This window comes from Felis catus, chromosome F2, assembly GCF_018350175.1.
Source record: "Felis catus isolate Fca126 chromosome F2, F.catus_Fca126_mat1.0, whole genome shotgun sequence".
NCBI lineage: Eukaryota > Metazoa > Chordata > Mammalia > Carnivora > Felidae > Felis > Felis catus.
In genome coordinates this window covers 3,537,325-3,550,455 of record NC_058385.1, presented here as the reverse complement: position 1 = coordinate 3,550,455, position 13,131 = coordinate 3,537,325, and the positions used below count along the sequence as shown (strand labels likewise).

Sequence of the window (13,131 nt, the reverse complement as noted above, 5' to 3'; positions counted from 1 at the left end):
TTTCTCCGGGACACAGAGGCTGTTTCTATCAGATCCCACTTCCTTCCTCATGTAATGGTAGCCAGCGTTCTGGGAGACATTTCTTACAGGCAGCAAGGCATCGTTCCTTGTACCCTGTTATTTTAAAGGCATTTTCTCCAAAACATTTTTCTTCAGGTTTGTTTTCCCCTAAGGAGTTATCTCCTAGGGGCACAGACAGTATTAACAGGACTTATGGGTGTCCAAAAGGAAACAACAACAACAACAACAACGAATCTGAGTAATTATGATAGCTCTCGGTATCACTTCTTGATTTCCACCATTTTTGTATACGCCTGATTTATACATAGGTGTTGCTTTCGGCATATCTCCACTCGCTCACGAAAGAGTGCCTGCAAAGGTGCTTTTTGTCCTTTTTATTCAACTTTAATGGACTTTACTTTTTAAAATGCTTTCAGGCTTGCGGTAAAACTGTGCAGAAAGTTCCTTGCCCATCTTCTCTCACACAGAGAGAATCTCCTCTATTATTGAGATCTTGAACCAGAGGATCAATTTGTTACAAGCGATAAGCACAGACTGATACATTATTATCAACTAGGGCCCATAGTTAGATTCACCACGGTTTACTATTTGTGTGGCACAGTTCTCCAGGTTTACCGAAGCGTGTGTCCAATAAAATAATTGAACACTTTGGCTGAAAAAGTGAAAAACTCTCCACCTTGCCGACCACAAAAACGAGGGCAAGAGATTTTGAACTTTAGGAATATCACGTAGCTGAAAAGTGCCTGAGACACAATTTTTAGCTTAGATCTTGAAGCTTTTATTCTCCTATGCTTTTTTTCTCCTTGCCTTTCACTTAATCACCTTGAAAACAAAGTAAGTCAGTTATGCGAAAAGTGTATAATCTATATGTGACACATATGTCCCCTCATCGTTCTAACCTGGGGAGCAGGAGTGACTGAGAAGTCTTTGTTGGAGGTGAGGAGTGGATATTGACACATGCATCGATACGTCCCAATTACTTTGTCCCCTAGTACAACATGGTCGCCTGTGCTTGCTGCTGTGTATTCTCCGTGTCCATTGCTCTAGATAAAAATTGGCTGGGACTCCACTACGTGATTGGTTTACCAGGCTTGCCTTTGTTTCATTATTACGGGAGTTGCAAAATCGGGTCTTTAAGCTATGTCAGACAGCAAATAAGGATTTGATGAGAATCAGTAGCCAGGAGTGAAAAGCATACATTTAATTAAAGTGTGGCCTGTGCTATCTATATTCATACCTAATGAGGGACAGGTCTGTGGGCTTAGGAGAGAAGGAAGGCCTAAAAGTATTAATAAAAAGCTAAGTATGCAGATAAGGCAAGTTCTAGATACTTTATTTCCGAAATCAGCGATAGCATAAACAATATTTTGCATATTTTTGTCTTTGCATTTAAAGTTTCCAAAACTAGTGGGAAATAGTAAAAGTGTAATTATTTCATGTATGGCCTTCCTGGGTAGTAGTTAACTTAAAGAAAAGCACTGCTATAGTTAGAATTCTTAAGGAAAGTATTAATCTGTTAGATCTCAATACCTATTTCCAAACTGAGAACAAATTAAGAATTATTAGCGGTTCGGTAAAACATGATTTGCAACTCTGTGACATTTTAATCTTTTGCCAAGATGCAAAATGATGTGTGTTCCCAAATCACATCCTAAATATGTTCCTTGGTAACTCATAAAACCTACTAAATGGTTCCAATGTATAAATTAATGCCTTATTTTCAGATGATAAGATATAGCCTTTGTAAAGTTATTTTCTGATTATTCTAAGCTAAAAAAAGAACATATTTTTTTTATTCTAATAAAATTTTGAACTAATTTAAGCATATCATAATTAAAATGCTATTAAACAACAGTTTACATTAGTTTCATCAAAATTTGTTTTTATGGCATGAATATCAGATTTCAACTGATCGAGATACTCATTCTGCTCTTATAAGACGCATATGGTTCTTTGGACTTTGTTTTAAAATTAAAAATTCAGGACAAATTAGTTATTTGCATTTCTAATGATCTAATATTTGGTATCAGCAAAACCACAAAACCAAAAGGCAAATGAACCTCTTTTAAAGAACCCATAAATCTCAAACATGAAACCAGAAATATTTTAGAAAGAAACGTCTGGAATTATCTATCCATCAATTCTGCTTTGCCTAGTGATGAGCTTTGCTGTTTTGAAAGTCTTATTAGATGAAATTTCAATTACACTAATAGATTCTCATTTCCAACTATCTTGATTATAAACTCAAGATGCATTTTTTCTGCTATAGATAGATCTTATTTCCTTTTATTTCTTGTGAGCATAAACAGATCCCACTGTTACATTTTGAAGACCACAGATAAATCAACATGTCCTTTCCTGCTAATTTTTTGTACACTCTCTCAGTTTTTAAACTCTACAGAAATGATGTTCACATAGCAATAAAGCTAGAGACAAAGTTATTTATATATTATTTCTTGTCACACAAAGGACTCCATCTCAGTGTATTTCATATAGATGATACCCAGAGTTTGATATGTGATCAGTTTACCTGTTAATCAATGTCAGATAGATAGATAGATAGATAACAATCAACCTAAGGTGGCTAGGGTTCAGTGATAAGGTAAAAAGAAATAGAGTTAATCTTAATATCAACAGTGGCAATACATATGGGTTTCCTTGAAAAAAGAATTGGGGGTGGGGCGCCTGGGTGGCTCAGTCGGTTGAGCGTCCAACTTCAGCTCAGGTCATGATCTCTGGTTCGTGAGTTTGAGCCCCATATCGGGCTCTGTGCAGACAGCTCAGAGCCTGGAGCCTGCTTCACATTCCGTGTCTCCCTCTCTCTCTCCCCTCCCCTGCTCGCACTCTCTCTCTCTCTCTCAAAATAAATAGACATTAAAAAAAAGAAAAGAAAAAAAAAGAATTGGTACATTAGGAACTTTCGATGTCTTGGGAGCATAACTCATGGACTACATAACACATTCACATCAAAGATATATAAATAGGCGCCTGTTCTGCTGAACAAGGAGCCCTCATTTTCAAACAGCTCTTCCCCTGCAGGCATGGGTGCCCACTTCACTTCCTGACTGCGTGTGGCGGAAGGAGCTTGGGATGCAGACCCCAGCATGCATTAGTACCCTCTTCATATGGGAGCTTCTCAGGGCCCAGGATGAATCTCAACCAGACACTGCCCAACACGGACACAGCAGTAACCACTGGGGGGCGAACGGGAAAAAAGGGCAGCAATATTATTTGATGGCATCACATAATACATAATTTTTCTTACTTGCCAGATCTGTGCTAAGAGCTTCATACACATTATTCCCATTCGATCTTTATAAAAGGAGTTGTTAGCTTTCTTCTAAGATGAGTAACAGAACAGGTAAGTCCATTTGCCTGAAATTACAGTGGAAGGATTTGCATATGATTGTTTGTGAGTGTGAAAGCCATCTATACTGGACCCTGCCACCTTGCCACCATGTCACAGGCCAAGCAACATTTGGCACTCGTGCTAAATCTTTCTTCACGTGGAAACTTCGGAAGGGTCTCTTCTTCCACAAACTTCTCGCAAGAGGAATGCCTTGCATGGTGTGGGGGCAGCCGAGAAGTGAATTATTGTATGCCCAGACTGGCGACATGAGACACAGATAGACAAATGCTTTGGTGATCCGATTCTAGGCATTTGGCTAACGAACTCCTTGTAAGTCCTTCTGGGTGCCTGCAGTGGACACTGTGGGATTCTCCTTCCGCACAGATCAACACACAGGGAGTCAACACGACTCCAGCACAGAAATTACATCTGTATTGTCGAAGCCAATGAGGGACCAGACACAAAATTTCTAGCCATGTCAATGAGTGATGCAGACGAATGGAAGGAAAGTTCTGTGCACCTACACCATATTGCCACACCTACTCAGTCTGTTTCTGAGTTTGGAACTCTGTGCGAATCACCGACTTGGAATCAGGAAAGTGGCATCAGCGTGCTATTTTAAAACCATCTACGTCCTCTGAGCTCGGTGCGCCTTTTTCTGCCCATTTGAGTGCATTCTTAAACATTTAATTAGTATCTCAGCTCCGCGGAAGTATAAGTCAGTGTATTTGCTTAGGTAATTAGCAATGAAGACAAAAGCATCTAATCACTGTTGGAAAGTGAAAGATTGGAACTTAAGAATATTAGTGCCTGTTTTTCAAAGCTGATAAGGTTAAGCCTCTCAAAGAAGAACGGAAGTGTATTGCGAAGAGCCACATATAATTTGCAATATAATCCTACCTTCCTTTTCTTTGAAACACAATGAACAGCGTTAGGAAGTGGCATTATTAGCACATTCTAATCTTTCACGCAGCACTCATCGGCTTAATCAAAGCTGCAGGACAGCTTGTCTAAGCACGCCGCCTGCCTTGGAAGGGCAAATTGCCAACACGGCCCCGCCTAACAGCATGTGGTTTGAAAACAGAAGGCGCTTGTTTCCGGCTCCCTGTGTCGTGAGTTTAAAATCAGTTTGTATTTTCGCGCAAAGACTGAAGTTAACATATTATTTGCTTACGTGGTCGTATGTAACATTCGCATGTGAACCTGCAGAACGGAGTGCTCTCGGGTGTGCTCTCATTTGCCTAAAACCTGTCCTGAAACCCTGCTTTTTCTGTACGTATTTGTACTAAAGTCGAGACTGGAAATATCTTAAAGGACATTCACCACAGAGGGGCAATAGAGTGGCCTGGGTAAGATTTTGGAGAAGACAAAAAGGGATGACAATGACAAACCCTGCTTAGCTCTCCCAAGTACGCACAATGGAGAACCCCCCACCCCCACCCCCACCCCTGCCTTCTCTACTCTTGGAACCGTGGCTTCTCACCAAGAACAGCAAAGGTTGCCTCCTTGAGGTTTGAAACACACAAACGTATCAGAATAGTTTTCTCCAAATAGTTTTAACAGAAGAGTAATGCATTCAAACACAACCCTTGAGCATAAACGTTTAAACATAATTTCTCCTCCTTCCCTTCCCTTGTGAGATGCTAAAGAAATTCATTGAAGGCTCTAGGAATGCTATTTAGTCAGGTGCGACAAATATTTCCCAAGTGCCTACCACTGTCCTCTTCCTTTATGTCTCCTCACCATCCCAACAGAAGCCCTTCAACCTTCCAGCTTCTCCCAAAGGGTGGGTACAAGCCACATAGGGTGGAACCATTTGGGCCAGGTGTTAAAATCCGCCCACCTAAAATTCCTAGGCCCACCTAAACTGAATGAGAGTATCTGAGGCCTGGGCTTCAGATCTGCATATCTACCAACATCCAAAAAAATAGATACATAAGTAACTAACCACAAAACACAACAACACATACACACACACAAAATTGGTGAACTTTCTGCCTTGTGGTAATTCAGTATACCTTAAGATTAAGCTCCTCTAAATTTTGTCTCTTTCCTTCTCTTTCTCTCTCTCTGTCTCCCTCTTTCTCTCTGTCTCTCTCAAACACACACACACACACACACACACACACACACACACACACACGTCTGTATGAGCTCTTCCGATGGACTCTGCTACTGTGTAAGATTTTATAGACATAAATTCTATTGTTTATAAGCTTTCTTAAAAATGTTTATTTATTTATTTTGAGAAAGAGAGACAGAGGGAGAGTGTGAGAAGGGGAGGGACAGAGAGAGAATCTCAAGCAGGCTCCATGCTGTGAACACAGGGTCCAATGCAGGGCTTGATCTCACAAATCGTGAGATCATGACTTGAGCTGAAATCAAGATTTGGACACTTAACGAACTGAGCCACCCAGGCTCCCCTGCTTTTAAACTTTTAAATATTTGTAAAGAATTAGAGATGCATTTCACCTAGAGATATATTCAGTGGACACTGACTGGTAGGGATTAATAGAAAACCCAGAAAAACATAACAAGCAACCCTCAAAGTATTTCTTTGAAGTACATTTCATCCTGGGTAGTACTCACAATTCTGTTTCTACTATGAAACACACACACACACACACACACACACACACACACACACACACCAATTAAGAGATCATTTGAAAAATCTGATAGCACACTGGACCAATGTCATATCTACCTAATGAATAAGTTGAACAGTATTTAGCAATGCAATGAATCCTCATTGGCACATGGGAAAATCATGGTATTAAGAAAAAGTGAAGAAAACTTACCACTTCTTCATGTCTGCATTTTCTCACATTAATTCCATTTATCTGCAAAGAAAAGAAAACTGGTTTCACGTGGCCTATTGTGAATTGAATTTATATTTTGGTTGCACATAGAAAATTAGGGTAAAATGTATACCTGCAGAATTGCATCCCCAATAAAGAGCAGACCTGAAAGTTCCGCTGTGAAGAGATAAAAGCAATGATTATGCATCGACTATTTTCTTCATACATATGAAAGAGTTTTATAATTAAATCAAAGCAATATTGATACAAGGGGGAAAAATAAATGTTTTATATAGACAGCATCGTAAATGATCCACAAGTAATAGAAATGCAAAAACAATCTTATGATTCCGCCCAGATATTGAAACACCTATTTCTGTTTAATCCTATCATTTCAGATCTTACAGTTGCCGAAAACCGGTCACTCTTCTGGATGGATGACGAGATTTTCTCATGTACTTATCGTATTAAGGTATCTATGAAAAAGCTTGAATCTAGACATTCAGTCCTTCGGCTATGGGATCAGCTCTGGGTTTCCTTTTAAACATTAGATTGTCTTACTGATTTCAGTTGCTTTACATCTTTGGTGTGTTTTTGAGTGAAACTTCATGATAGACTGAGTAAAACTTCATTTGAGAACAGAAAAAAATATGTATGTCAGGAACTGCCTATATTTGACAGGACTTGTTATCATTAAGTTTGTGGATATGTTTGTTTGCTAAATGAAACAATTGAAAAGCTATGTGGTCCCTGATTTATAGAGTCACACTCTCTCTTCTCTTTCCCCTTTGCTTTTCTGTGAAAGAAATATGCCCCAAAAGTAATAAAGGGAGAGCCTCAGGAATCAGACTCAGCCACTTACTGCCTGGTCATGGGGAACGTGGAGCTGATCAATCATATCCTAATCTATAGTATTTAATCCGACTTATTCTACAGTAAGGATGGCTTACAAAGGAATGGTTACTATATAATTCTCTTAACGCTTTACCTCTTTGCTCCTTGGAGATTTTTGAAATGACAACTGGAATATTATGTTCTGCTCCCCCCTGAAAAGAGAAAATCATATATTGCGCTTTTTAATTGCAAAAAATAAAAATGCAGGTTTTAGTTAGAAAACTATACATGCAATGAATAGTCCGTGAATGGACACCAGATAGAATTTAAACAAACTTCTGGAGTTTCTCTACTCAGCACATAGTGCTCCCAAAAAACATAATCTACCTGTTTAGAATTTCACGGTGATATCCAGTAACTAATAACAGTTGACTTTGAAAGCTTTTGTTTTCCATATAAAGATTGGAAGTGCTTAAATGGGCATTCTCTTCAATGTGTATCATGCTGTCCATTGTAGAAATTCTTATTTAGCATTCGAATACCAAATAATTATGTATTTACATTAACTGGCTAAGTTGTTCTAGGCTGCTGACCAAGCACAGGCCCCCTTGGATGCTAAGTAACTAAAGAGACCTTTACCTGCACAAAGTGATACAGAAAGTCAGACTGCATATGCATGATGGGAAAGGGATCACCTGCATTTCTTTAATTAATAGTATATTCCTCTTAGTGTGAAAGTATATATGAAACAATTAACAAAATACAATAAATTGGCAAGAACATTGCAGTAACTCTTCATCTAATTGACCAAATAATATATGAAAAAAGAAAAAAAATATGTAAGTTAAACTTACATGGAAGGAAATAAGATAAATCCCTGAAATGAGCACATAAAACTTCTGTTTTGGTATGACAGAGTTGAGAAGGTTGAAATCAATAGTTGAAAAATCAAATGAAGGCATTAAAGAATAAAATGCCATGCATAAAAGAAATATAGCACTTTTAATATAGGATAGTTGCAAAGACAATCTAAAATCCCACTGGGTTTCTCTACCTTCAGAACAAGTAAACTTCTTAAATATTTTTTATTTAAGGACAAAAGTTATTTCAGAACAGATGTTTTTCCATGAATGTCAATTTTTAACTCTGAATTGTCAATATACTTAAATATAAGATGGGCAATTATTGTTGAGAAAAGTAATGACATTCAGCTTTTTCTTGGAAAGTAGTCCCTTTTCCTTCTAGAATATCAAAGAGATGTGATAAATAAAATATTGAAACCGTCTCACTCACCCTGAAATTCAAACCCAGTGCTAACTCTCTGTTCTCACTATTTCTCTCCAACCAAATATTCAGCTCCCACCTTCACTAGCTCTGTACAGTCTCTGACCTAAGCTACATAGCTCCTAATTTTCCTTTGCCTTTTGGTCAGTATGCCCATAAGAAGCACTAATTGTGTCTAACATGACCTCTCATCTGATCGAAGGATAGTGATTTGTGACTGATAGTGAAGTTGAATGAACGCTTATTTAACACACAATAAACACTGAATACAAGGTAGCTATTATCCTAATTAGTCTATCAATTAAGATTTATGAATAAAATTACATGGCATTAGAGTGGTAAATAAGCTTAGCACTAATCCATTCTAAGACCCTCAGCATTTACTGTTTAGGGTTCCCAGTTCCCAATCCCCTATTTTTAATTCTATTCTTTCTTTCCCATTATAATTATCAGCTTCCAACCTACTATTATCTTTATTCATTTCTTATATTTATTTGCTTTCTTTCTCCTTCCCCCATCCGTAACTAGAATGTAAGTTCCAAGAGGTCACTGAATTTTTTGGTAATTTGTTTCACACATTGATGTAAACTCAATGCATGGAGTAACGTCTTTCTTTTTTATCTTTGAAATGTTTGTTGATGAATGAGTGAATGAATAAATGAAGTCAAAAGCTTTTCCAGGACTAAGATAGCTCCATTCTTTAAAGCACATTGCAGAATGATTTTAAGTAGAAGCCAAGAACGTACAATGAATCGAATGACCATAGTCATAGTTGGTGTCTAGAGACACTTGGAAATTGGAAGGAATTTTAAGAACACATCTCCATTTCTAAGGAGAAAAAACTGGTTAACTGAGATGAACCATCCACCCATGAAGTTTCAGGTGGTAGAAAAAGAAGAAACAAACTCATCCAGATACTATATGGTTCAGATATTTGGGGGCAGAGAGTGACATTGTTTATGTCACTCTTCTCTGTGTGGCTATCATCAGAGTGTTTTCCTTCAGCTGTTTTGCTTTTCATAGTTTTTTCTCCTTGCACTATTGAATCCAAAGATTTTCTTAGTGCCAAAGATTTTTCACACCAGTTACCATGGTAGGCCAGTGGGAAACCTCTCGCTGGGGTCTGCCTTGAGAAAAGACAGTTGGAATAGCAATTTCTGAGGGCGAACTCAGTAACCGCACTCGTCTCTCAACACCTGGAGACTTATAGCTATTTTTAAATGACAGGATATAACTAACACCTATTTTGTCAACATTTTTTTTCTTTTATATGTAAAATCTGTCCTGAAATTTAAATGATTTGAGTCCAAAGGTGGGTTTTTCATTTTCGGGTCTTTTTAAATCAGACATTAAGAGCTCAGAAAGGATTCTTAATCTAATTGCAGAAAATTACTTTATTAATTAATTAAAGAGCAAACTTTTAGACAAAACTTGGGAGATAAAATTGGAACTTAAAATTACAGTACCTTAATTTATTGGATGAAATGTGAGAGCAGTCCAGCTCTATTAAAGTTAATTAGATTTAGTTCTGGGCCTAAATGGGGAAATGTAAGGTTGTCCAGTCAAGAATCAAATAACGCAACTCACCCTATTTAAAATAGGGGATAGACTTCCCATTACACTTAGAATAAAACCCCCAATCCTCAGCGGTCCCCTGTCTTGTGGTCTCAGCCTGCCTCTGCCTCTTCATCCTGGGCCTTCATCACTCTGACCACCAAAGGACATCAATATATACTATCCCCTCTGCCTGGACACTTTTTTCTTTTACTCTTAAACTGGTAAACTCCTACTCAGATTCAACATTTCAGCTTAAGGACCCCATTTATCAATGTCTGCTTACATGAAGTAATTCACTTCTGTAACACTGGATCTAGGCTATGATTTACATTTATTTATATCAAAATTTGATCAATGTCTACTTTCCTACTAGACTGTAAAGGTCCTGAGCTCCAGGCAGAGCTTCCTTTACTGGCTTCTCCCCAACCTACCCTTTGGATGGCTTGGGTACATGGCTTGTGTTCAAGTTTAGAGAATAAATGAATTCACTGAACTCTGTTGTTCCAGTGTAAAATCAAGACGAGGGAAAGTGAGGCAACATTCTACAGTGCATCCCAGAAAATATTAAAACATATACCATTCAATGTATAATTAAGCTTATGGCTAACTTTATAGGAACCAGGATATAAAGTCCCATCTAAAACATTTTTAGTAGTATTCTATATAAAGCATTTGCCAATATAACTGTGAAATTCCATCAAATAAAACCCAGAATGTTTTCAGAGCTTGGGGAATCTTGCCAAACAAATATTTTCAGTTCAGCATTTTCATTATTCCAATCAATCAATCAATCAATCAATCAATCAATCATATACTGGGATCTGGGGGGGGGAAGAAACATAGACCCCACCATTATATATTTACTTACAGCAATAAAAATATTTGTAAACAGATAATAACAACACAGTAATTTTTGGTTAAGAGTCCAATGAACAAGTACAGGAAAAGCACCTGAAGGAATATAATCTGAAAGAATATTGGAAAATATCCTTATCTGTTCGATTGCCATGCTTATCTGCTAGTATCACCTAGTTTGATCTCAGCACGGATTAATGATCCTTCCCACATACTACATGACTGCCTTCATATGAAAGTCCAAAATAGTGGTTGCATAAAGCTGAGTTAGGGCGATAGGTGGAGAAGGGGATGATAACTCAAGGATATGAGGGGGATGAAGTGCTCCAAAATTGACTATAGTGATGGTTGCACACATCTGTGAATATAATGAAAGCCATTAACTTATAAATGTGGTTATATTGCATGGTATGTAAATTACACCTCAATAAGCTATTTAATTAAAAAATGCTCTTTAAAATGATAGTCGGTCAGTGCTTTTAACTGATGCTTGGGACTAATCCATTATCTTCAACTTAAGCCTTATTACATGCCTGGTATCCGCCTATATCTATGGTGGAAAGGTATATATCCATGTTGTCCCCGGTGGAAACAGAAGAATCAGACTCAAGTGAAAAGAAAAAGCAACACAATGAGGAGAAATGCAACCATATGCAAACTAACATCAACAGTTGGTATTTAAAGACTTTGCCCTGAAATCACTAATAAATTGAAAGAAAGATATTTATTACACCTAGTATGAAAACATAGTTTTATTGGTAAACTTGATAAAAGTAATACCAAGCCCTTGATATTAAATTCTTTGCTTGATCCTGGACTCATTGATCTGTTTATTTTAGTTTTGAATAAACCGTAACATAAATAATTTAGAAAGGAAACATTATTTGTGTTCCCAGGTAGAGAGTTTAGAAATAAAATTATTTCTAAATAATTTTCTATATCTATGTATATCTATATAATATATATAACTATATATTATATATGTATTTATCATATATTTTATATAATATATGTGATATATATTCTATAATTACATGTTATATATTATATATATATTTTTTCTATATATCCAGTTTCTATACCTATAGAGCATAGTTATTAAGAGCCTTCTCTTATTATTATTAATAATAATAAAATGTTATCTGCTTTAGGTGAAGTTTAGGCCTAGCTCTGCCCTGTACAACAATGGATAAATTACTTAACCTCTTAGTACGTAACCCCATTGTCTATAGAGGGATAGCAATAGTTACCTACTTTGCTGGATATTAAGGCCAAATGAAACCAAATATAAAGTATTTAGTTCAGCATCTGGGATTTATAGAGCAGTCGGTAAATATTTGCAATTATTATTTATAAGTGATAAAATTTTAATAATAATTATAATTTCATTCTTGATTGTGCAAAGTTAAGGCTTCCACATAAAAAATCACCTTTTATTGCAAACATTTCCTTAACGGACATAGATGGCAGAGTCGTGTCTGTTGAAAAATACTCCAGAAAACCTTTTCTAGTAATAATATGCAAAACACCCATCTCTAAAAGGTGATTTGTTAAATGACAATGACCAGAGGCATGATTTAATAATATGCAAATGTATGATGTTGTATTTGCAAAGATATGGAAGACAAATAAAAGGGACTTACTTTAAGGGGAGTATCCATAGAGTGATTCTCAAAGGAACGAGGCAAAAATACAAGAATATTGGGTCCTCTGATGCGAAACTTTGGTGATTATTGGGAATGTAGGTGTGGAGACCATGAAGTCATTTTTGGAAATGGCTTAGTATCTGGAGAGTCCAGACAAAGGGATGAGCATGTGAAAGAAAGATTCTACCCGAAGGCCAAAAGGCAGGCAAGGTGGGAGGGAAAGGGGGCAGAAGCTGAAGAGTGGGGAACAAGGGACAGAAAAGTCCATAGGAATTCAGGAACTCGGGAAAACCAGACAAAGGCCCAGATCAGAATGTCCTGAAGGACCAGGGAGAGGATATACCAGCCAGCCTAATAAATCTGAGAGCTTTAAGGTGTGAAAATCAAAAACAAATGGACACCAGCGTTGAAAATTCCAAGCAGACAAAACCAGTTTAAGTCATATAAATAAAGCTTAATTTAGCTTATTTTGCAAGGCTAACTTGACCCGAGTCATGTTTTGTTCATGCCTCCTGAAATCATAAGCAAAACTTGACTTGTTTCCCAAGTTTGACACGGAGGAACCACTAAGCAATTCCCTATCATTTAAGAAAATTGTAATGCAGTCTTAAGACCAATCGCCGTGAAAAACAGTCACTGCCTTCCCACTGTACAAGCTGCTGTATAATAATATACCCCTGAGCCTCATTCTGTGTTTTGGTTTGAGGGCTCCTGCTCTGTGAACTGTCTTCTTGGTGGGTGCATGATGAACTTTTATTAATTACGACTTGAAGGAGTCATTGCT

At 37.3% G+C, this 13,131-nt stretch overlaps 1 protein-coding gene across 2 annotated transcripts in view; it reads right to left on the bottom strand.

The window, feature by feature from the left end:
• The window catches only part of SNTG1 (syntrophin gamma 1), an 888,982-nt gene that overhangs the window by 255,220 nt on the left and 620,631 nt on the right, over nucleotides 1-13,131 (bottom strand). For both annotated transcript variants that reach the window (XM_019822638.2, XM_019822636.3), the window contains exons 7-9: nucleotides 7,160-7,217; nucleotides 6,305-6,348; nucleotides 6,172-6,213 (exon numbers count right to left, since the gene is read on the bottom strand). In XM_019822638.2, the coding sequence (XP_019678197.1) occupies nucleotides 6,172-6,213; nucleotides 6,305-6,348; nucleotides 7,160-7,217 (144 nt within the window). The remainder of the gene's footprint in view (nucleotides 1-6,171; nucleotides 6,214-6,304; nucleotides 6,349-7,159; nucleotides 7,218-13,131) is intronic.